The sequence below is a fragment of the Panulirus ornatus genome, chromosome 8, assembly GCF_036320965.1.
Source record: "Panulirus ornatus isolate Po-2019 chromosome 8, ASM3632096v1, whole genome shotgun sequence".
In the NCBI taxonomy this organism is placed as follows: Eukaryota; Metazoa; Arthropoda; class Malacostraca; order Decapoda; family Palinuridae; genus Panulirus; species Panulirus ornatus.
In genome coordinates, this window is record NC_092231.1 from 16,546,091 (window position 1) to 16,572,844 (window position 26,754).

The 26,754-nt window shown below is 47.6% G+C and overlaps 1 protein-coding gene across 1 annotated transcript in view; it reads left to right on the forward strand.

The window, feature by feature from the left end:
* LOC139749848 (solute carrier family 4 member 11-like) overlaps window positions 1-26,754 on the forward strand; it is an 898,465-nt gene that overhangs the window by 607,332 nt on the left and 264,379 nt on the right. The window contains exon 4 of the mRNA XM_071664173.1: window positions 9,576-9,608. Within this exon, the coding sequence (XP_071520274.1) occupies window positions 9,576-9,608 (33 nt within the window). The remainder of the gene's footprint in view (window positions 1-9,575; window positions 9,609-26,754) is intronic.

Genomic DNA, 26,754 nt, shown 5'->3' on the forward strand with positions numbered 1-26,754 from the left:
GGCCAGTAATTACCCCCAAGACGTTTCCCCGGCTAAGAATACCCCAAGCCGAGGAACAAAATGCTTTAATTACAGTTTGTATTTCATATGATAATTTACTTAGCTTTTCCGGGAAACGTGGGATGGCAAGACCTATCATCTGGTCGTCCAGACCCGGGTGTGTGTAGGTGTGGTCGTCCAGACCCGGGTTTGTGTAGGTGTGGTCGTCCAGACCCGGGTGTGTGTAGGTGTGGTCGTCCAGACCGGGATGTGTGAAGGTGTGGTCGTCCAGACCCGGTTGTGTGTAGGTGTGGTCGTCCAGATCCGAGTGTATGAAGGTGTGGTCGTCCAGATCCGAGTGTGTGAAGGTGTGGTCGTCCAGACCGGGATGTGTGTAGCTATGGTTGTCCAGAACGAGGTGTGTGTGTGGGTGTGGTTCTCTTGGCCTGGATATGTGTGGCTCTTGTCGTACCTAGTAGAAGTAGTAGTAGTAGTAAGATCTCAGTTATTACTATCATCAGTATATCATTATCATCATCGTCATTGTTATCATTATTATCATCATCAGTCGTAGTAGCATTATGTAATCCCTGGGGATCAGAGAGAAAGAATGCTCCCTTGCTTTCTCTTGCGTGTCGTGAAAGGCGATTAAGAGAAGGGAGGAAGCTGGCAACCCTCCCCTCCTTGTTTTTGAGTTTCTAAAAGATTGAACAGAAGAAGGAGCCAAGCGAGGAGTCCTCATTCTCCTTGAAGGCTCAGGGAGGGGTTGTCTGAATGCGGATGGATGTAACAACGATGAGAGACGACGGATAGATAGTAGGTTTGGGGAGAGGAACCTGCATGTTGATCGCTTAAAGGAACTAATCTCAAGGGGAAGGGGGAAGAATGGCTTGGGTGTGTCCGAGAGGTAAAGTGTAGGGTTAGTGAGAGAGCTAGAGCAGAGGCAGGAGTGTCGGTTGATTCGGTTGAAGGAAATTAATTTGTGGAAATGTGATAAAAAGAGTGTAAGAAAGTGAGCTCCAGATTGATGAGGGCGAGAGTGAAAGTGGGTTATTAGAGGTGGGTGATTATCTACCTGTTTACGGAAGAGTGAGGAAGAGAAGTGTTTTGAAGAGTTCAGTGAATCAGTAAGTCAGCATTTTTTGATGCGAGACATTAATGCAAAAATGGACGAAATGGTGTGGTGGTCAAGGGTACAACTGGGGACCTAAGGTACCCGGTGTAAATGTTTTCTGAAAAAAAACGGACTTGCAGTAGGGAATACCGAGTCGTAAAAGTGTATACGTAAGTTTACTGATTATGCTTGTGTAAGTGGGGTGACGGGCGAACGGGCATTGCTGGATTATGTTCTAATTGATGAGCGTACAAAGGCGGAAACTGTCGGATGTGGATATGCTGAGAGGGGCAGCCGGTGGGAGGTATGATCACTTCTTGGTGGAGGCAAGTGGGACATTTTGCATTTGCTGTACGAAAAGAGGATATGACCTGGACAGGAGAGAGATAGTGAAGATGATTGAGCTTGGAATAGAGGCTTCTGTGCGAAGTTCCTCTGAGAGATTTGGTGATGATTAACATAATGTGAATACACAAAACCAGGAAAGTAGACAAGGAATAGAAAGTATTTAGAGAAGCATTGCTTACATGTGCTGTTTAAGGTGGGAAAAGGACGTGATTATGGTGGGGCCATCTGCATATCAAGGGTGGGCCGTTTTGATACCTGCTTCTTTCCCTACACTTCGCAGCTTTGGAACTCTCTACCTTTTCATGTCTTTCCCAATGACTATATATAACCTGGCACATTTCAAAAGACAGGTTTTTCACTTTCTCCAAAATTCGTAAATACTTTCCCTTGTCTTGTCTTTTTTTCCGTGTCATGATTTCCTCCATATTTCAATTAAGGCCCTGCCTTGATGTGGACTTTTGCCCGTGACTGGAACCTTCAACATGAAAACATAAAAACACGTTGCTGGTAAAAAAAAAAAAAAAAAAAGAAAAAAAAAAAAAGTGTATGAGTCATATCTGCAGGTGAGGAGTGCAGTGGTTGGGAGATATTTATGAGAATGAGTAATGAGGTCAAGAGGAAGATTCAGAGGATGAAAAAGAGGGTAGATGAGAGATGGAGTGAGAGAGTATCGACAGACTTCAGGAGGAATGAGAAAATATTTTGAAAGAAGGCGAAGAGAGTGAGGAGAACAAGTTAGCCAAAGGCTGCATCAGTGACGGGAGCAGACAAGGAAGTGGTAATGAGAAACAAAGACGAAAAGAAGGGATTAAGTGATGCCAGGGTCGCAGATAATTGGTGTCTGGGACGAGGTGGTATGCGGAGCGAGATAATCTTGGCTAATGGTTCGGTAAAAGAGAATAAGTAGTGATAGCCTTGCGTTAGATAAAGTGTGGCAAAACGGCTGGAGTGGAGATTGATATTCTCAAGAAAGGGAGTAGTTGTGTTGATTGGTTATTAGGATTTTCGGTGTATCTATGGCGCAGGGTTAGGTGGAATTCCCATGCAGTGCCATTACATAAAAGCAAGGGGGTACAAATGTGAATGCTCGAATTGCGGAAGTAAAAGTGTACTGAATATACCTGGTAAGTTGTATGGGAGGGCTATAATTGAAAGAGTGGTTACATTACAGAGTATTAGACTGGTGAGGGGCAATTTGGCTCTAGAAGTAGTAGAAAATTGTGGACCAGGTGTTCGCTTGGAAAACTTCATGTTATAATTGTAAAGAGAAGGAGAGGGATTTACGTATGACATCATGGGGGGAGACGGGTTAGTTTGAATATGAATATTCGTCAGTGGAGGAAACCTGAAGGAGTGCACTTGGCCAGCGTATGGAACCATGGAAACAAAAGTAAACCGCAGGGTGGATGAGAGAGGGATAAGGCCCCTGCTGCTTTGAGGAGTATGTGGCAAGATAGGCCAGTGTTTGTTAGGGCAAAGATGAGTATATGTCTTGTGGTGTAGAACTCCCGACGATGCTGTATAGGTGCGTCGTAAGCCCTGAATGCAAAAGAATGGGAGAGGATGGATGTGTTGTGTGAGGAGAGTTGATTGTGTCAGTAATGAGTGTAAAAGAGTGTTAGGGTGGTAAGCCGAATATGACCCAGAGCTGAAGAGGGTGAACTAAAATGCTTTGGATATATGGGTAGGATGACTGACGAGAGAGAGTGACTGAAAGGATATGTATGTCAGAAGTTATCGTTTCTTGAACACCCAGGAGGTGAGGCGCATGGAGGGGGTAGAACACATTGGAGCGATGTGGTGTACAGGAGGCGACGTGCTGTCAATTGGCCGTACCACGGCATATGAAATGGCATGGGTAAATCATGGTAAGGTTTGTGAGACTTGGCTGTTGATAGTATAGGTCTGGTTTCGGTGTATCATATTCGACATTTAGACAATGAATATAAACAAATTAAGCCTTCCTTCATTTGTTCCTAGAACTACCTTACTACAGGGGAAAAGGTGAACAAGTATGAAAAAAATTTATATTCATTATTTCATTATTATTATCATCATCATTTTTCATCATTGTCAGGAGCAATGATAATATACCAATGCAGTGTAATATAAACCCGAACAGCCTTTCAAGTGATCTCAGATAAAGACATATTTACTCAAGCTGTTGTATATATAGGTCTTGTTTTGATTCATGTGTGAAAGATAGAAATCAATAACTACGAAAAGAATTTTGTTTTAAAAAAAGAATCACTGATGTTGCGTTATCGTCTCGTTATTTTTAAGATTCTATTTCCAGACTGTGAATGTCATAATAGGACGTGCGTCAATCAATGTAAATATACTGGCGTTCGGGTCATGTGACGCAGGAAATCGGCATCTGAACTCTCATTTGACCACTGTTACGTATTACTGAAACGCTGAACTGACTACCACAATGCACTGTGTCGGCTATACTTTCAACCAAATACTATCTAATTTTTACTGAGAAAATACTCGAAGCATCTGGTGTTTATATGTATGTATGTATGTATATATATATATATATATATATATATATATATATATATATATATATATATATATATATATATATATATAATCACATCACCTCTTCCTCAAGGCTGCACTACCTCCAGTAGCAGAGAAGTGTAGGCTCCTTTGGAGTGAGAATTGCTTTGACGACATTGTACCACCAGTGATACAGCCTTGCCAAAGCTGACTTTTTACTCGGAGTTTAACTTCGACCACGGTGAGTCCAGTAATCCCATATGCATATATATATATATATATATATATATATATATATATATATATATATATATATATATATATATATATATATATTATACACACACACACACACCTTTACCATACACTGTTACATGAAAATGATGTAAGTCATTCATCTCTGTGCGCCCCAAGATTCGAACCCGGGTCACCACCCCATGGCCATGACGGTACAAAAAGTCCCCCCCACCCACCCACCTCAGACAGTCAGAATCTATGGTCCATGAGATCCCTCACCACCAACTCTCGTGACCTAATGGGTGAAGGGAGAGACCCCGACCGCTGTTCAAGGCTACAGAAACACACTAAACCAATTCCCAGGTCACTACAGTGATATAGATGTAAACCTCTACCACGTACTCACACAGGATTCGAACCCAAATCCCCGACAGTTTGGTAGGTCAGCGCTTAAATACTTCCTGCTGTTAAAGGTTAGTCCTGAACCTTTCATAAGTAGGGTTAGATTACCCTCCGGGTTGTTTAGGGTCAGATATCTCTGCCTCAGGGACAGGTCACTGACATGGGTCGCAGGAACAGGTCATCGAGACAGCCCACTGACACAGGTCACCGAAACGGGTCATTGAGAAAGGCCAGCGCTGACACAGGTCAGCTGAGTTGCATTTTTTTATCCAGAAAAGTTAACATTTTCAAGTTTATCTTTCTCTCGGAGTCGCTGTGTGGCTATAGATCTTTTCCTACGGAAGAATTTGAATTTTGAAATTTTCCCGTATTTTGATGGCCCTCCTCCGAAGCCTCCTACAAGTGATAACAGAAGTTCTTTATTTCGCTTAGAAACGCCAAGACTTCAAATTTTTTATTTGGAGAAAATTTTGTTAGAGTCTTGAGCAGATGTGTTTTAATCCCAATATTAAATTTGGTGAATCTTAAAATACTCTTTGTTGTAGGATTTAGCCCAGAACTGTGTCATATGGCGAAGTCTTGCCTATAAAGGTTCTATATGGCAAGGTTTAGCCTTGTTTTGCGCTCGTATGGCAAGGTTTAGCCTTGCTTTGCGTTCGTATGGCAAGGTTTAGTCCACAGAGGTCTCGTATGTGTGGCGTGACGTTCAGCTTTGAAATGTTTCACTGGCAAGATTAAACTTCCTATCGCGATCATAAACCCTTAAAAAAAAGAAAAAAGATCTCCAGTGGCTCCTGCTGCTTCAAATGTGCGTTACGATCAGTGGCAGCGAAAGGATGGACTCTTTGTAGTGTCAAGTTCTTCATTGACATGGCACTTCGATGATACAACCTCGATGAAGGTGACTTTCCACTGGCGGCGTAATCATAGACAAGCGGAGTTCGGTAACATCGACAGCCTTGATGTATTCAGTATGACGGGGGGTTTATCCCTGAGATGTGCACCGTCGCGTTCACAGACAGGAGGAGTCCGGTAACATCAATAGCGTGTCAAGTGATAAACTCAGTATGACAGGGAGTTTATCCCTGAGATGTGCTGTACAGCGTGGTTGACCCTTGACGTGTTCTGATAACAAGATTTAGGCTCAGATGTTCAGCATGAGCGTGTTAGCCTGGACATTGTCCCTACGGCCGGGTTTAGCCTCGAGAAATGACTGTGACGAGGTTTGGTTACGAGTGTCTTGAGGACGAGGCTTGGCCTTGTATTGCTCCGTATGACAGTTAAAGTCTTGATACATTCCTTTTGGCGAGGTATAGCCTGAAAATACCCTCCTTTTGGCGAGGTATAGCCTGAAAATACCCTCCTTTTGACGAGGCATAGCCTGAAAATACCCTCCTTTTGGCGAGGCATAGCCTGAAAATACCCTCCTTTTGGCGAGGCATAGCCTGAAAATACCCTCCTTTTGGCGAGGCATAGCCTGAAAATACCCTCCTTTTGGCGAGGCATAACCTGAAAATACCCTCCTTTTGGCGAGGTTCAACCTTGAAATGTTCAACCATCCGGTCAGATACCTCGACCGTCAGGGAGACGACCGGATCGTCACGGGCAAGGTCTAGAATCACATTCCTCGATGTTGTCGAGTATTTGAGACCGAGTTCCGATCCTGGAGGTATATGATTCACATCGATCTTATGTGACGGTATACAACATGGTCGAGGTTTACATATATGACCGTAGTGTGAGACCAAGGGGATTGATTTGAGTGTTTCTGTAGCCTTGAACAGCGGTCGGGGTCTCTCTCTTCATCCTTTAGGTCACGAGAGTTGGCGGTGAGGGATCTCATGGATCATAGAATGTGACGGTCTGAGGTGAGGTGGGTGGGTGGGACTTTTTGTACCGTCATAGCCATAGGGTGGTGACACTCCCCGATGGTCGAGTACTTGACCCGGGTTCGAATCTTCAGGCGCATATTGGTGAAAGGTTTATATAAAGATAAATGAATAGATGATATATATATATATATATATATATATATATATATATATATATATATATATATATATATATATAAACACACACACATCACACACGCCCGAGATGATGTCACCTTGTGATTGGTCTACAAGTTTCCAAACGTCAGCAGAATAACATCATCGTCTTTACTTCTTCCAAAACTTCCTTTTTATATGTGTTAGTCATTATATATATATATATATATATATATATATATATATATATATATATATATATATATATATATATATATATATATATATATGTTACTCTTAGAAAGAAATTAAAGTCTGTTTATAGCGTAATCTTTAGTGAAATCTCTTTTAAGTAGTGTAGATTTAAGTGCACGTACATAATATGGTGTAAATACTTCTATTATAACTTCCTTGAATTCATCATGTTAGTCTTACATGTGTTAAATCTAGACGTGTATCTTTTCCAGTGACCCTGTCTTATTGGCTCCTGCTACCCTGCTAGCTGACTGCTAGCATATGTATTGACTTGTCAGCGTCTCCCCCTGCCATCATGGAACCTATTTAGTCCTTTGAGAACGATGTCTTAATCCCTCCAGTACGACGAATTAACCTGTCGAGTACGACCCCTTGAGTAGGACTGCCTGACCCCTTAAGTATGATCACTTAAACCTTGAGTATAGGGACGAAGATTACCGTCCTCAAGGGTTACTATCACACATACTTGAAGGTTTAGATCGTCTTGCTCAAGGAATAAGGGCATCGTACTCGGTGGGTCATATTGACGTATTTAAGGGTTTGATATTCCGTATCCAGATCAACCTTAGCTTTGGATCCTCCTTGAATATATTCCTGCCATTAGGTCCCACTTGAAATATCAGATGTGTTCGTGCCGGACGGTGCCACCAACCAGGTCCCTTGGTACAACATCTGGACTTATACATCGCTCGCTTCCATCAAACACACACACACATACCTACCAAGTCTTGGTCTTGTGTCCTGCACAGGAGCGCCACAGGAAGCTAAACAACTAGCTCTTCATCTCATCCAAGAATTTGCTGCAAAATATTCTCTTTACTGGAAATAAGTTGAGGGTCCAACCCGTCTACTGCAGCCCTTGCCTCCCCAACTACCATTCCGTTCCCTCCCACAGCACCAGCTTTCCCTACAGGCTTGAAAAAATTGTCAAATTAGACGCCCATTCGCCGTGCTTCCGCCTCCTTGGTGTGGTAACTGAACATTTACTTCGAGAATGAGTTGACTTTCGTCTCCTCTCATAGAAGTGTTTAGAACAGTGAATGTTTATACCCCTGAGGTCAGCTAGCCCCACACCCCCTTTCAGATCTTCCATCACCCCCTCTCCCTCATGCCTCTAGGAGTGTGTCGTCAGTCAGGTAATGACAGACTAGAATGGTGTCATGAGAGGGTTACAAGGGACCATGGGTCGAGGGTGTCATCTGGTATGTGTCTTCAACAGCATCCCATGTTCCCCTGGCCTGTCATGTGTCCCTCAACCCCTTGTGTTTACGACATGTTATTTTCTCAGTGTTACATTTTCAGGAGTAGTCTGCTTCCATAGACGAAATTTTTTTTTTTCTTGTAGTGAGACACCTATTGTGTTTCTAGAATGTGTTTACCTTCCAGCTGATTCCCACCTCTACACCATTGGTGTCACGAGACCTCAGCCTGCGCACATGGGCCAAGCGTGCCTCTGGCTGTGAACGGTGTACCTACACCCAGGGAATATCTCAGACTAGTCAGAGATACATAATACCACAGGTGTAAGTTTAGCGTCACAGACATACGGCAGCAGAGTGTGTGTATGTGTGGAGGTGGGCAGTGAGTGCGTGGCGCCCTGTGGACGGTGTCTTGTTGTGAGTCCTCCAGGCTCAGGCACTAGCGATGCTCCCTCACCAGAGTGACCCTGGGACTGGAGTGAATGTTCCGTTCTAACACCTGGCCATAATCATTGTTGCTGTTTGCGTATGAGTCACTTTTGCCATCTAGTTCCACTTGACGTCCGTGTTCAGTGGTGGCGGAACATTCACTCCAGGGTTCGTCAGATCGCCCAGGTGAGCGAGCAGGTTGTGTCGGGAGCCGTCACCATGCAGCAGCCCCTGTGGCCCTCATCCCTGCTGACCTGGCTGACCTGGGCCTTCACCCCTGCAGGTCGCTTGGTCCAGCCTAGTGGTGCCGGGCTGGCTGTGGGGTCTGCGCTCCACACACCCAGTCCACGGGGTCGCCACTTACCACTGTCAGAGGCGTGAGGACCATGATGGTGTAGCGGTGTGGTAGTCGCCCACATCGTGTCGTGAACATGTCTCTCGGCCCTTCGGTGGCACCCAGTCAACGGACCCAGGTCACTGCATGATAAGTTTGAAACACCACGGCCAACAGGGGTAGTTTAGCAGCCAACACGGAATACCAGAGTTCTTGTCATAAACACCTCAGCTGTACACGGAAACCAGAACAAGGTCTAGCATTAACTTTCTAAACAAAGTTTGTTTTTAATTCCAGAAAGCTGAGTGTTCTTATGTAAGTAAGTAGTGGTCTTCTTGAGGGGCACATGGGCCCCAGTAGTGAGACAGCATTGTAGATTGAAATACACTCTGTATAGAAAGACCATGAGAGAGATGACTGAGTTCTCTGTGTATTAGAAGCACTAGAAGTATTCCCTCACTATCATTACCTGTTGGCCATTGCTCGGGTCCTGGTGCCGGGGCCGAGATGCCTGTTAACGGCACAGTGGGTGTTGAGCGTCCCCTGCGGCTGTGCCTGCCACCCCCCGCCTGTGTACTTCCCATCCCGGACGAGGAAGTCACCCTCTCCCACCAGCCGGGACTGCCTGCTTGCCTGCCAGGTCAGCAGCGGTCACTGGAGGGGGGACGCTGTCATTGTTCGACCTGGGATGAAGCAGGCGGGAGGCGGGCGGCAGCCGGGGGAGCGCAGCTTCCCCCCCATCCCACTTCCTGACATGACCGGTTTCGCTTCTTCTTTTTCAGCGGGATCAAATGAGAAGGACAGTCTTTCTAAAGGTTAGAAGAGTTCTTGTGTGTTCTGCATCACTAACCTTGTGTAGCCTACCACTAACCTCCGTATTGTTGTCGTGTACGCTACTCACGTTGAGCTGACGCGGGCGATCTCGCGGTGAGCCTCGGACGATGCCGCTAACATCAGCAGCAGCGTGAGGAGCGTGTAGCACAAACTGCATGATGATGTGTGGAGGAGGTGAGGCGACGCAGGGCCTCTCCCAGACCCCTTCTGGCTGGTCGTCCACGTCGCCTCACTACCTCCACGACCACTAACCCATGTTCACAGTGGTTCACTCAGATTGACAAATGTTCTTGCCAGACTATGAACAGATGTGGTTTCAATGTACCCACGTATTATCGGTCAGACGACCAGCTAGCTGATCAGAGAGTTGGTGGCTAAAAGTTTCAGAGGATGTAAGCTGAAGGTCTGAGCATAACATTCGTCCACCTGGGCTGAGCCTAACGCATCTGTGGTGAGCTTAACAAACTTGGCAAAATACAAACAGCACTGAAACCTGTAGATCACCTCATCATAACGTGACCTGAACACTTGAGTAATGAAGAAGTCGGTGCCTGAAGCAGCCAGGCTACCAACAGCTTGAGAGGGGACAGTGTTTTTCACCCATGTTTGTATTTTGAACGAGTTGCATGCCATGATACCAGCAAGACTTGCTGAGGTGACCCTTGAGTACGAGGGTACACCCTTGAGCACGGGGTTACGGCCCTTGAACACGGGGGTACGGCCCTTGAGCACGGGGGTACGGCCCTTGAGCACGACGGTACGACCCTTGAGCACGAGGATACGGTCCTTGAGCACGAAGGTACGGCCCTGGAGAGCGACGGTACCATCCTTGAGCACGACGGTACGGTCCTTCCTTATGATGGCCCTGCCTTGAACGTAACCCTGAAGGATCAAGTTAAAAGCCAGTCCATCGTACCCAAGGTTTGTACCATCGTGTTGAAGGGTCGAGTGTCATGCTCCAGGATGGTACCGCCGAATGCAAGGGTCTGAGATCCACCTGAGAGCGTCAGGCGCGACCAGGTGATGGAGTGCAGGAGGTGGTCAGCTGAGGTGCTGCCCCTCACTCACCCTCGAGTCCCAGTGACATGTTGTAGCCACACAGCCGCCCTGGGGTCCTCCTGCATCCTGGAGTCCAAAGGTCAACTCCCATCTTCGTCATGACTAGTACCTGCAACCTACATCCTACTCTGTGTGTGTATCCCAAATCCTGTTTTACTTTGTGTGCGTGTGTCTGTGTGTGTCTGTGTGTATTAGATCATATTTTTTATGTATATTTACCCTTGCTTTTTGTATCATAGATACTGCTTCATGTATTCTGATAACATCCCACATATCACATCCTAACCCATGCTCCATGAATCTCATGGGACACAGATCCATGTGAATGATTGTAAAGTATTCATTCCGTATGCAGCATTTACCAGTTGAATTTCTCCTCCTCCAGGCAAGTTGCTCCTGTTTTAGTATATAATCTAATCTTAATTCTTACATTCTATATCATAAATGGTTCCTTCTCATGTCCTTTGCCACTGTGTACAGATGAGGTTTCTCGTGTCTACATCCACCTGTCGTGTTTCATACCACATTGCCGGCCATGTATCCCCAACTGCACATGTGGAAGCCACTTAATCCTTGAATTTTGCCTGGCTGCAGCATGACCCCTTGAACCTCACTAAAGAAGACTGTTGAACACTAGGCATCCCTAGTCCAGGTGTTGTAACGTAGGAGGGACGTCAGTCACGTTTCTACAGTGGCTGCAACACTGTTAGGGGGTCATGCTTGTGAGATTAGATACGACTGTAGAAGACCTTAGCAGTCAGGGAAAGCAAACGTGACCATAGTACCATGGACAGTCACACTGCTGATGAACTGTACAACAATAATGAAATACAGTTGTTAAGTGAGAAATCCCAATACACCTATACAAAAGTAGGAGAACACTGCTTGAGACACTTGCATAATGTGAGTGGATGGGCAAGTGGCCTCACCACACGATAAGTCTGTCGTAACCCCAGATATTGAGCAAGATACTCAGCTTAGCTTCCTCTTCCTCCATGTACCTAGCCTGTCTCACTACTCCCTTCCTTCTGTTCCTGGGAAATCTGCTCTCTTGAAAGAGGACATGGCACTGAGTCAGCTGTGGCGGACTTGGTTCAGTTGGTGTCCTAGCAGTGACGTGTGAACTTTCATAGCCTCGGGTACAGTTAGTGACAGAATAGCTGTGTATCATCATCACCATCATTTTCCTCATCATCATCACTTTCAGTGTCATGATCATTATCACTAACATTTTTACCATTATCACTGTCATCATCATCATTATTATCTTATATTTAACTTGTAGAGCCCACTGCAGCACTTCCCCCACCAGCACCACCAGTAATGTCTACTACAGTACTTCCCCCACCAACACCACCAGTAGTGTCCACTACAGTACTTCCCCCACCAGCACCACCAGTAGTGTCCACTACAGTACTTCCCCCACCAACACCACCAGTAGTGTCCACTACAGTACTTCCCCCACCAACACCACCAGTAGTGTCCACTACAGTACTTCCCCCACCAACACCACCAGTAATGTCCACTACAGTACTTCTCCCACCAGCACCACCAGTAGTGTCCACTACAGTACTTCCCCCACCAACACCACCAGTAGTGTCCACTACAGTACTTCCCCCACCAACACCACCAGTAATGTCCACTACAGTACTTCTCCCACCAGCACCACCAGTAGTGTCCCCACTTACCTCTGCCACTTGCATCGTTATCTTCACCACAGCCACCATCTTCATCCTCCGTCATGCGGTAACCAACGTCGTCTTTCTTCCTACCAGGATCGTTGACCTCCCTACCACCAACGACATCTCTCCCTTTCATACCACAACCACCACCATCGTCTTCTTTCCCTCTAGGACCACCATCGTCCTCCTTTCCCACCGCCAACACTCCTGTTCTCTCCATCAAAGCCACCGACGCAGTAGTCTTCTCCCTCCTGTCCACACCAACGCCGTTCGTCTCACCCGTACCACAATCGTCCCTCCTCCGCTGTCTTCCCCTCCAACACCACAACAATCTGTATTCTCCCGCTACCCAACCTCGTCCTTCCTCCTACCACCATCAACCTCCTCCTCCTCCCTCCCACTACTACCCACATAGTCCTCCTTTCCATCACCATCAGTGTCGTTTTCCCACCTACTTCGTCTTCCCTCCCACTACCATCAGCGTCCTCCTCCCTGCCATCAACGACATCTTCCTCCCTCTCCTAACCACACCGCCAGACTCGCCCTCCCTCCCCACCATTAACAAAACATCTTCCTCCATTTCATCTTCACCATCCTCCCTTCAAATACCGCCACCATCGCTCTCTCTCTCCCACCACCAACACCATCATTCTCATCCATGTACCCACCACCAACATCATCGTCCTCCCTCCCACCACCACCACCATCGTCGTCCTTTTCCCTCCCACCACCACCACTGTCGTCCACCTACCCACCACCGGTATCACCGCTCTCCCTCCTCCCGCTACCACTGTCGCAACCCCTCCCACCAACACGAGACTCGTGGTCTCCACCTTCCCTCCAGTGTCATGGACTCGTCCCCGTATCCCTCCTTCCCACGACGACGACCACCACCCTCCTTGTGCTTCCTCCCACTACCACCATCGCCCTCCTCCACCCCATCATCCTCGTCGTCCACCCTCCCACCAAGTCCACAGCCGTCCACCCTCTCGCCACAAGTACCGACGTGCTGCCACCGCCAGTACCACCTTCGTCGTCCTCATTTCTGCCAACACCAACGTCGTATTCCCTCCAACCACCAGGACCATCTTCGTTCTCACTCTCCCAGTTACCAGTCCACTCCCTCCCATACCACCACAACAGCACCACTATCGTCCTCTCCCTCACTTGTACCACCGTCTCGCACCTTCCCACCATAAACAGTTTTCCTGCCTTCCCCCATCACCACCACCACCATCACCACCATCACATCCATCCTCCTTCCCACCACCATCACCGACTTCCTCCCGTCCACCATCACTATCATCGCCTTCCCAAAACCACCATTATTCTTCCTCCCACCATTACCATGTCCGTCCTCCTCCCATCCACCGCGACGTTGTCCTCCCTCACACCTCCACCACTATCGTCACCCCTTAAACCCCCACCACCGTCGTCCCTTCTCACCATCACCATCGTCGTCTTGCCCTTTTTACCACCGACATTGTCGTCCTCCCTCAGACCACCACCGTCGTCCTCCTTCTAATCATATAAACTTCAACCCAACAACAACACCCTCCTTCCTCCCGCTGCCTCCCTTCCCTCCAAAACCCCCCACTTTCTTCCACTCTGCTTTCAACCAGCACCACATTCGTCCTCCCTCCCTCCCACCACCACCACCACCGCTACTAACTTCCTCGACCTTCCTCCACCACCATATTTGTCCTTCACCACCATCGTCCTCCCTCCCATCGCCCACACCGTCGCGCTCTCTCCCACCAACACCACCATCACTATGGTCGTCCTCCCTTCCATCACCAACGTGTCCTGCCCCCTGCCGCTATCAACGCTGACTTCCTGCGTCTCACAGCAGCTGCCACTGTCGTCCTCCCCTTACGAAACCACCACCGATATCCTCCCTCCAGAAACCACCACCGATATCTTCCCTCCAGAAATGATATCGGCATCATCTCCTCCTCTCCCACCTCCACTACCGCTGTTTTCCTCCCACACTGACGACAGTCGTCCTCCCTCCCACCATCACCACAGCCGTCCTCCCTCCCACCATCACCACCGTCGTCCTCCCTCCCACCATCACCACCGTCGTCCTCCCTCCCACCATCACCACAGCCGTCCTCCCTCCCACTATGTCCACTTTTCATTCACCTTCCCACCATCACCACCACCTTTCTCCCTCGCACCACTACCACCGTCGTCCTCCCTGCCATCATTATCACCACCACGACGGTTGTCCTCCATTCCTCACAACCATCACTGTCGTCTACCCTCTCACCATCCGTGTCACACAACCATCAATGGATCCCTTCCTCACTACTGTGTCCTTCCTCCCACCATGACCACCACCAACCTCCCTCCAATACCTCCACCTCTACCGTACTCCCTCCCTCCACCACCTCCATGTCGTCCTCCCTCCCTCCGCCTTCACCACCACCACCCTTCGTCCCCCCACCCATTACCACCACAGTTGCCCCCGTCAACCACTACCACCACCCTCCGTGCCTCTCTCACTACCACCATCATCGTTCCCCTCCCACCATCACGACTATCGTCCCCCTCCCACAACTACCACCGTCTCTAGCCTCCCCTCCCACCAACACCACCACCATCGTCATCTTCCCTCCCACCATCGCCACGGACGTCATCCCTTCCACCACCAGCAACGTCGTCTTCCCTCCCTCTACCACTAAGGACGTCCTCCATTCCATCACCACCACCATTACCATCACAAACGTCCTCCATTCCATCACCATCATGAACGTCATCCCTTCCTATACCACCACCGTCGTCTTCCCTCCCACCATCACCACTGTCGCTTTCCATCACCACCACCGTCATCTTCCTTTCCACCACTGCCACCATAATTTCCCCTTCCACCACCACAACCGTTTTCTTCTCTTCCACTGCTACCACCATTTTCCCTTCCACCACCACCACCACCACCGTTGTCTTCCCCTCCACCATCACCACCGCCATTTTCCCTTCCACCACTACCTCCGTCATCTTTCCTTTCACCACCACCCCCACTATCGTCTTCCCCTCCACCATTATCACCATCATTTTCCCTTCCATCAGCATCACCGCCGTCGTCCCATTCCACCACCACTACCGTCATCTGCCCCTCCAACACCGTCATCTTCCCCTCCACCACCACCACAGTCCTCCTCCCCACATCACAACACACACAGTGATAACGGATCACAAAATTTTTCATGGACAAAAGGTCATATTTAGCGAATAGTTTTTAAGCTCTTTCATACATCATAATGGGAGTCAAAAATACACTTATGTGTTAAATATCTGGAGTTATCACACAGCTCTCGATAAAGTACCACGTAAAGTATTGTTAAGTAAGATTACAGCTCACGCCGTAGGAATTGATATCCGAGGGTCCGATAGTGGGTATCAGACTAGGCTCACAGTGAGGGATCAACGCGTAGTGGTTAGTAGGGAAGTGTCCGTCTGGCTCCATAAGATAACGGGTACAACAAGGCTCACACCCAGCACCCCTGCTCTCCAGCGTCTACATCAACGACCTGCAGGCAAGACTCACCATCACAATTACGGGAAGCTTGCAGACGAGAGGAGATTAGGCAGTATACCCTCGTCGAAGGACGAACTGCTTGAAGAATCAAAGGTACTGAGATCAACTGATGGTGCACTTCGACCACTTAGATAGCAATCACATATACATAATGTTTGGTAAATCATTATCAGAGGTAGAAGAAGAAAAAGACCTGGGGCAGATTATTATCAATAATGACCCGAAACGTTGGAAAATAATGGCTGGCTACTTACGTCAGAGCCAGAAGGATGCGAGAGTTCATAGGTAGAAGTGTGGATCACAAGACACAGAGTACAATATTCATCCTTTACAACGTATTTGTCAGACTTCATTTGCGATGACTAAAGATGAAGAACCACTAGAACAAATTCAAAGAGGAGCAACCAAACTAATCCTGAGAAATAAGACTTAAAAGGAAAGACTCAAAGACCTGACATCACTCCGTGAAAAAAAGTGCCGACCTCTCGAGGATTTAACAGAAGTATTCAGAATGATGAATGATTTTGGCAATATGGCATAAGAAAATTTTTTTTCACCATAACAGAGATGTAGTGACCAGATATATCGGTATGGCAGTAAAAGAAAGGCAATGGAATAGCAACACAGGCAGACCCGTAGAGCGGCACTGGAATAATCTACCCGCAGAGGAATTCGCTGCCAAGACTGCACCGTTACCTTCAAGACTTAACAAGTACCTCACAGTGGTATCCGGTAGCGGTGAATAATCTCGCTTAGATAAGTGTCACGAAACCCCGTTTTTCTGTTTCAGAATCCTGTCCCACCTCTCCTATAAACTTTCCAGCACTTTCCTTCCCACATGACACTTGGGGATTCTGTCCGTTATTTTTCTTCCTCGCTGGCAATTGCGCCGGAGGGAGAAGCGGGTAGGTAGGTAGGGGGAGGTGGTTTATGTTCATTAACCTGTTTCAACCACAGTCCAGGTAATACATCAGAGGTAAGCTCGTCATGGACCACCAGGTTCTCCTGTCCTCTGTCCCTCTCTTGTTGTATTCCCCCCACACCACCACCAACACCACCTCAGCTCCTCACACATTCTTGAGTAAGGGTTTAGTCTCATCTCTCCTCCTCCTTCCTTCCCTCCCCTCAACGCCACACACGGGAGGGGAGGCATCTGCAACCCTCCTCACCTGGCCCGTACTTTACATCACCTCCGTCGTTGTCCACGCTTGGCCCGGGGAGATAACGTCCTAACCATCCACTCGCCTCTCGTACGTACCTGCCTAACGGGTGATGATGCCTGGCGCAGGTACCAACTGATCCAACGGCACGACGTAGCCACCTATAAAGGAGTCATCATCATAAGACATGTGGTGCGTTAGTGGTCCTCTCGTGCCCAGCAGATGTGGCCCTTGTGTTCTCGTGTCATAAAGTCGAGAACATGTTTACAAATTACGACTTGTATCAGTATGACCTCCACTCTGATTCTGTGACCCCGAAGAAGATATGTTTCCGGAGGATGAGTGTGCTTAACCCCAGTCATTACTGGAAGGCTCAGTACCGCACGCTGTACTTTCAAAGTCTTCTTCCATTGTTGTAAGTAGATTCGTATATATATATATATATATATATATATATATATATATATATATATATATATATATATATATATATATATATATATATACAAGGATCAGTTCAGAATCAGATTTTACCGTGTTCAGCCTTGACACGTCTGTAAGCTCGAGGGGACACAGCTCACAGTGGCCAGCCTGGGCCTCATGTTCAGACTTGGTCCTACTTCTAGTCTTACTGTAACCCCAAGTCTCACCTTAGCCTCAGTCTAGCCCCATTTCCAATCTTGGCCCAGCCCTCATCCTGTGTTAAGTCAGTCTTTAATCTCCATTTGTCACAAGCGCCAGTCTTACCTCAACTCCAGTCTTACCCCAGCGACACTCTTCCCTCAGTAGATGCCCCATTGTCAGGCCCGCCCCTGAGTCTAGCCTCCCCAGGCCGCCCTATCGTCTATCCTTCCCTGTCCTGCCCCCCAGCTTCTGTCGTCCCCAGTTCTTTTTCATCCCAGGTCCAGTCTTGGCATGAGCCCCAGTATCATCATAGTGTCAGACTCGGTCTTAACCCCACTTCCAGTTTTATCTCCCTGACCCAGGTCTTACCTTAGCCTCAGTCTTTACCTTATCCGAGTCTTATTCTAGCCTCAAGAGCTGCATTCTTATCTCACCCCAGTTTTACCTTAGCCTAAGTCTTACTCAAGCCCCAGTCTTACCTATTCCATAGTCGTGCGTTTGCCCTAGTCTTACTTCAGCCCCCACCACTCTTACCCGGGCTCCAGCCTTACCTTAATCCCACTCTCGCCCTAGCTTACCCGAGCCCCAGAATTACCTTGACCCCAAAGTTGTTCTTTCCCCTGATCTTATTACCACGCTGACTCCTAAGTTTGTCCTAAGCCGCAGTCTTGTTCCAGCCTCACTCACCGCAGCCCAAGTCATGCTTCAAGACCAAGCCTTCCCCTATGTATATAGTCTTACCCTAGCCTCCAGTCTTGCCCAAGATACTGTCTTACCCTCCTGTCCAATATTACCCTAACCTGGGACGCCTTCCACATGAGGGTGCTGGTAGAGCACTTTGTAAGGGAAGACTAGTTTAACCTGACCCCCTCGTCCTACCTCAGCTCCCATCCTGTCCAGACCCCCAAAGTCCTGCCTCACCGCAAACTTACGATTACCATTCTCTCTCTCTCTCTCTCTCTCTCTCTCTCTCTCTCTCTCTCTCTCTCTCTCTCTCTCTCTCTCTCTCTCTCTCTCTCGACCACATCATCTACCTCATCCCCGGGAGTCACCTCAAGTCTTGTTCTCCTCATAGACTTCCCTCTAGTCCCAGTCTATCACATCTCAAGTCCCCCACAGAAACTCGTAGAACCAATGCATAAGAATTGATCACCTAAACTGGTGTGGTTGATCGTAGGAACTTCTACAGCCACTGCTTCTAAGACAGTTATTTTTTTCTTTAATTGATATGATAGACTGTAAACGTTTACACACACACACACACACACACACACACACACACACACACACACACCCATAACATCGTCACAAAAACAAAAGCCGTCGACCTGGGACCACGGGGGTGTCTCGTCTCGTCTCGTGGCTGGCGGACTTCCTGACCGGTCGACACCAAACCGTCCGCTTTAGGGGAGCCACATGGATGGACATCAATACCACTAACATGCGGCGTACCGCAGGGCACCAGGGTGGGGCCGCTCTGCTTCCTCGTATTTACCAACCTGGAGCATCACTGTCAGCTAACCCGACCTCAGTGCCCTTCAACACATCATCAACCTCCTTCAGGAGTGGACTACGGCCAACGACGTCACCATCAACCACATGAAGACTGTGATGTAGCACTTCGAGCTGTAGACAACATCTTGCCCTTTGACATCACACTGGTCTCTGACATCATCCAGGCAGTCAGAGACTTCAGACTCCTCATACCGTCTGTACCTTCTCGGTCGACTGAAATCATTAGGCGTTCCACCCGTCGAGCTCAGGATTGTCTACACTCTCTCTCTTCTTCTTAAGTTCACCTACGCCTCCCTAGCCTGGCCCCTCCTCACAGGCAGCTACACCGAGGGACCAGCCAGAAATAGTACGAAAAAGGCCATGCAGAATCACCCTGGGCCTTGCTTACAACACCTAACAAGAGGCTGTCATCTTGCTGAACATGTCATCCCTCTCCGACCAACACCGGCAGCTCACACGACAGTTTGGCAATAAACTGGTGACTCAACCCCGTCACAGAGACGAGACCCCCCCTTTCTCCGCGATGCTCCTCTACCACGAACCTCTGTTTGTTACCACAATAAGTCAAGAGCTCGTACAGACAGATACAGGGTTAGTTCCATCCCTATCATTGTGAACGCCCTAAACAGTCCATGAACAGGTGCACAGCTATGCAGGTGAACAGCTCGGTTTCTGTGATTTAGACTCTGTGGTAGTGGTAGGTCAACTAGTGTATTTCTTTAATCATTCATCACTTTATGTTCAACCAAGGGCAGCCGTGGTATGTTCTCTGTAAACATCCTTTGTATATCCGCCACTTTATCTCTCTTCATGCGCCTCACCCCTGTGTTTATCCAACGCATGGATATATTCAGTTCACTTTGATATTAAATGTTGTTGTGAAGAGTTAACTAGTAACCATCATGACCCACCAGTTCTGTAATAACGGTAATACCTCAACTGTGTACTTTCAGCCGAGCAGCTGCCAAAATCCAATGAAGCGTGTGGTCTTTAATCGCTTTTATGCTGAAGTTTTAAAGCAAAGATTTTTTGTTGTGTAGGAACCGAACTAACTTAAAGAGTCTTAGGGAAGAGCGGAGGAGGGCCAGTTGAGTTAGAAGGAAGCGGGTTGAAGAGGAATTTATGGGTTTTATTATTGGGTTTTGTTGGGTTTTAGAGGAGCATTGAAGAATGAAGTAGATGGAACCTTTATCGATGTGAAGGTTTGTTTTTTTTCAATGAACAGAATGTAAAGTGACAACAAATGGATGAAGGAATTAGGAGAATAAGGAATGAAGTTAAACATCATGAAAAGTTTCAACAAATGGATCGAGAAATTGCAGATACCCCTGGCAGCCCTCTCTCCTGTGTGATACCCCTGGCAGCCCTCTCTCCTGTGTGATACCCCTGGCAGCTCTCTCCCCTGTGTGACACCCCTGGCAGCCCTTTCCCCTGTGTGACACCCCTGCCAACCCTCCACCCCCCCAAAAAAATCTCCCATTTACATCCCTGTCACATCAGCTGCTCGAACCACATGGTCATGCTTTTACTATTACATCTTGTATGTCATGAAGTGTTTTTCTCTCTCTCTCTATGTTATCCTTGCATCAGTGTGTCGCCTCCCCTCCCCTTAGGTATCCATCTCGCCACCTCCATCCTCTAGGTAGCTAACCATCTGTGTATTTTCTTCCCCACAGGTGGCTGGCCAATATTATATATGAAGACCCCCCCTGGCCACCACTAACATATAAGTATAGTCATAGTTGACCCTTTTTTTTTCATTCATTATCTTAGTTTTTTTCTCCTCCTTTCCTCTCTCTCAGCCTCCTCCTTTTGGTCACCCTCGCATGGATTTTGGAATTCCACGCTATTTTTGTCGTAGATTTACACGAATCTCTGTATTTTTTCTGTATAGTAAGTATATTCTTTTGCTTTGGCTTTTGTACATATGCGTTTTCCCTCCTCTTAACCTACTCATATATATATATATATATATATATATATATATATATATATATATATATATATATATATATATATATATATATATTAGGTATTGTATTTGTTTATATGCGCGGGTTTGTCCTGCTTGTTCTATTTTTGTAGATTGTTTACATTCCAATTTCTACCCGTTTTTTGTCCTCTCTTTCAGAATTGCATTTTCTTTCATTCACATTCATGCTTCATCTTCTATTTTTGATATCTTGATCCTGGGCCTTGTGTACTGTTGAGTTAAGGCTCTTTCTAACCCACCAGTGTGAGCATACACTCATACACTCATGGACAGGCGGTTTTAGAAGAGATTTGTGGTGATGAAGAGCGCTACGGTAAGTACAGCAGACAGCCACTATCTTTGTTCTTTTCATATATGTTGTCGTGTGAGCCTACCTACTGTCGTAACCATGGTATATGTCGTCGTGTGAGCCTACCCACTGTCGTAACCATGGTATATGTCGTCGTGTGAGCCTACCCACTGTCGTAACCATGGTATATGTCGTCGTGTGAGCCTACCCACTGTCGTAACCATGGTATAAGTCGTCGTGTGAGCCTACCCACTGTCGTGACCATGGTATATGTCGTCGTGTGAGCCTACCCACTGTCGTAACCATGGTATGTGTCGTCGTGTGAGCCTACCCACTGTCGTAACCATGGTATATGTCGTCGTGTGAGCCTACCCACTGTCGTAACCATGGTATAAGTCGTCGTGTGAGCCTACCCACTGTCGTAACCATGGTATATGTCGTCGTGTGAGCCTACCCACTGTCGTAACCATGGCATATGTCGTCGTGTGAGCCTACCCACTGTCGTAACCATGATATATGTCGTCGTGTGAGCCTACCAACTGTCGTAACCATGGCATATGTCGTTGTGTGAGCCTACCCACGGTCGTAACCATGGTATATGTGGTTGTGTGAGCCTACCCACTGTCGTAACCGTAATATATGTCGTCGTGTGAGCATACCCACGGTCGTAACCATGGTATATGTGGTTGTGTGAGCCTACCGACCGTCGCAGCCATCAAATCTGCCGCCGTGTAAACCAACTGGCATTATCTGTTACCCTCTAGCTTCCGACATGACTTGGGAAGAACACGCCCCAACCAAGGACATCATGGGTGACTCTAATGATAATCAAGGCTCTGCAGGTGATGGAGGACCTGTCTCCTGAAGGAAGAAACGTTATATGAAGAGGGAGAGACAAGAGAGGGAAGAACATTTTACGGCTTAGCTGTTGGAGGGATGAAAGAGGCATCGTAACACCCAAAGGTCATGTGACCGGCCTCTCCACAGAAACTGTGGGAAGCAGCGACAGAGCGCGCGCCACGGGTCCAAACCAACGTTGTGGGTCGGGACACTTGCAGACAGTTCATGACCACAGTTACCACAGTGATATGTACAGAAGAGATATATATATATATATATATATATATATATATATATATATATATATATATATATATACATATATAAATATATATATATATATATATATATATATAGAGAGAGAGAGAGAGAGAGAGAGAGAGAGAGAGAGAGAGAGCAGCAACTTCCTCGCGGCGTACGGAAAGGGAAGGTTCAGGAGAGGTGATACCTGGAGAATTAATGAGACGGAAGACTTTTGATTCCAACTCCAGTTCACAGAGAGGTGGAGGAGCATGAGCCATCCCAGATGGAATCGTAGGACTCATGAAACCTCCGTAGATGTGAATAGCTGGTTACTAGAAAAAAAAAAGTACAGTACTTGTACCACACTCCCAGCTTTTGGGAAGTAGACTTGGTTATGTTGGTCATATGGGGTTTCCAAGGACAGAGGGCAGGATGTGGTTATGCTGAACATTATGACATGGTTGAATTGTGGTGTTTTCGAAACTGTACAACGAGGAACAAATGATTCTTAGGGAGCGATGTAGGGGGGAGAAATTGCGTTGTAGGACTATAACGCCTAGCAAGGTTGCTACTCCTACACCACACCGAAATGCTGCACAGATCAGGATTGAGAGAGGAATTATGTTAAGTTCGGGAAAGAGAAAAAGTATTAAGGGGAGGAGTGGAGGTAAAGTGAACTGAAGTATGTAAAGTGGAATCATCAGCATACGAGTGAGTAGGACAGGAGGGGGAGGCCGCTACATCGACGACCACCGCGATGGAAGCTAGGCATTAGAAAACAGAGAGAAGCGGTGAAGCCAGAGGAAGGGAATTTAGGAAGCAAAGACTTATGCCACACCTTTGGCGCTGTCGAGAACTACGACGAAAGCTTCACCAAAATCCCTGAGAGAGGATGACCAGAGGTGAGTCACATAAGGAAGAAGGTTCACCAGTAAACCCAACACTGTGCAATCCATACTGGTGATCTGAAAGAAGGGAATGGGATTCTAAGCGTTTGAGAAAGTGAGAGTTTAGGGGAACTTCAAAGATTGTGGGGAAAGTATAAGTGAGAGCAATGGGGGTGAGAGTTGAAGAGGTTAGAGCGGTCTCCTTTCTTAGGGATGGGCTGCACCAAGACATGCCTCCAAACTGAAGGGAAGCTCCGAGTTTCTAGAGGGGCGAAGTAGACGAGCAAGGATTGATGCTTGCGTAGAGGCACACTCCCTCAGAACTCGAGGAGGTATGCCATCTGAACCACACGCCTTGTCCACCTGGCAGAGCTAGGAGAGTACCCGGAAGACCCTGCACGAGGAGAACACAGGAGATGCTATAGGTTCGGGAGGATTCTACAACGGGCGGAGCATTAGGTGATTCAGCCAGAGTTCAGTTAGATTAAAGCAAGATACAAAAAAGAGCTCCTTTACCTTTTGGAAAGTTAGATTTAAATTGATCAGGTCGTGGACAAGAGGGAAGGATGAATTACAATAGTTCTTGTAGATATTTTTGATTAGGGACCAAAAAGATTATTCAGTAGCAGTCAAGTCAGAATACTTTCTTTTTATGCTTATTTACTTGACTTCGTGACGAAAGCTTTGATTTCCAGCAGAGATGAAAGCGGAGTGGGTTTAGGGGTGAAGGGAGAGAGTTTCATGGTTCGTCACGTCTGGTCACTGATGCGACGGGCATCAGAGCAGGAGCGGTCAAGCCGCCACTAAGGGAAAAAGAAGAAAGATTTAGAAGATGGGATGTAGGAGTCCATCACAACCAAGATAACCCCCCTGCTATGCGTACAGCACAACGTGAGGCATCGTAACCAGAGAAGCATTACCCATCCCAGGCATGCGAATTGATAAACAGCGTACGAATATTCTTTAACCTCTCCGGAGAAAGTGCGAAAGATGGCGTTTCCAGAGGGAAATGGAGGATGGGCGTGCCTGATTAAGATCGATAGAAACACGATTGTGATCAGAATTGGTGTATGAACAGTGGGTGGGTTCAGAGGTAAACAGAGAGGTCAAGTGTGCTGGGAGAATGGTCGTGGCGGTCGTGGACTCGGGTAAGGTGTTTAATTGATTTTTTCCAGGTCGTTCACCAGAGAAATGAAAAGCCTCGGATCCACTAACATTGTCTTGTCGAGGCCTAACTAATCCTTGTGGAATAGATCCTCTCAGCAAGGAGGATCTCAGGGCGTGGATGTAAGGAGAGCGGAGCTTTCTGACAAGAGGTCAAACAGTCAAATGATTTTAGCATAGTTGGAGGAGGAGGGGAGGAGACTTTGAACCAGACGGCATCAAAGTTAGGAGACTCAAGATCCACGAGACGAGCAACAGGTGTTTCTGTACTACAGTACGCACGAACTCCAGTCTTGGTGGGGAAACAATGATAATGATTATGGTCGGGGATCTGACACTGCTGAGGAGAAGCAGCCTTACACAGATGGGTTCCAGAGAGCAGAGAAAGATCAGGAGAGGAGGTAAACAGGTGGTGTTCAGACCGCAGGAGTTGCAGATGTGGATAGGAAAAAAAAGAAAAAGAAGTCAGGTCTAGACGCTGCAGCTGTGGAAGTGGGGTGTATCACGGTCGCATGATGACGGTCAAGCTGGCCCCCTGGGGTCCGCCCCAACCCCCTCTCGACCCGTGGCGCCGCCCCTGATCAGCGCCAGGGAATTGTTAGTTGGTTGTACTGCCGTAGATTCTGAAGAGATGAAAGATGACAAAAAAAAAAAAAAGAAATAGAAATACTTGTGAGTTATCTGTTGTCAAGTGTTGTAGATGAGAAAAAGAGTGCGTGGGATTGGGGTTGGATGCCAGCCACCCACAAGTGGATGCGACAAGGGGAAAAAAGACATCGATCTAAGCCTGAGATGAGGTATGTCACCCACGTCACAATACTGGCTTACTACATCGTCGCTACAATCCCTCCTGAAACCCAGGCGTGTGTCGCAACCTTGGTGACCCTACCGGGTGTCGCAGTCTCGATGCGTCTTGTATAGCCGTACCGGCTCTGGTAGTCATGATGTCCTCCGCCCTGGCCTAATGACGGAAAGAGAAGGATGCGAGGTTTATGATGCCATAACCGTTTAATGTCACTGGCCATGAGTCATGTCGTCCCATGTGTCTGTCTGTAGTCATGCCGCCCCATGTGTCTGGCTGGCCATGAGTCATGCCGTCCCATGTATCTGGCTGGCCATGAGTCATGCCGCCCCATGTGTCTGGCTTCGACAGACGTGCTGTAGGTTCTGACCCCAATACACGGTTGATGTGACTCGAGAGACAAGTGTAGCTTTGATCAGTGATTATTTCTTTCTTTAACCCTTAAGTATGACGGTACACCCCGTAAGTACGACGGTACACCACTTCAGTATGACGGTACACCCCGTAAGTACGACGGTACACCACTTCAGTACGACGGTGCGCCCCTGAAGTACAACAGTACGCCCCTTGAGTACGACGGTACACCTCTTAAGTACAACGGTACGCCCCTTCAATACGACGGTACACCTCTTAAGTACAACGGTACGCCCCTTCAATACGACGGTACGCCTATTAAGTACAACGGTACGCCCCTTCATTACGACGGTACGCCCCTTAAGTATGACGGCACGCCCCTTAAGTACGACGGTACGCCCCTTGGGTGCGACTATACGCCCCTTAGCGTATCGGCATACCCCTGAGCGCGTCACGCACTTGATCCCGAGAGTGCGACCTTTGCGTATGATGGTCTGACCATTAACCTGACCCTTAGGGTCAGGTGAGACGTCACGTAATCATATTCACCGGTCGTACCGTCGTGCTCAAGAGTCGTACTTTTGAATTCAGGTGTTAACTAATCCTATTCCACACACACACACACACACACACACACACACACACACACACACACACCACGAGCCTCTGTGGTGTATTGGTTTATGTCAGACCCGCATAGGTTCAAATCCTGGTAGTGGCTTTCGGCCTGCACCTAATCGAGGGTGGTCGATGAATGGGTATCTAATGTAGGCTGGTGTGTGTGTGTGTGTGTTTGTGTGTGTGTGTATGTGTGTGTGTGTGTGTGTGTGTGTGTGTGTGTGTGTGTGTGTGTGTAGGGAAGCCTCTGATCCAATCCGGGTGTGGAGGGCTAAGTTGCAAAAGTCTTAAGTTGGGTCCCGTAGCGTGTGGCGAGGACCAGCATGTAGAGGCGTTGTGTCCCGTAGTTACCGTAA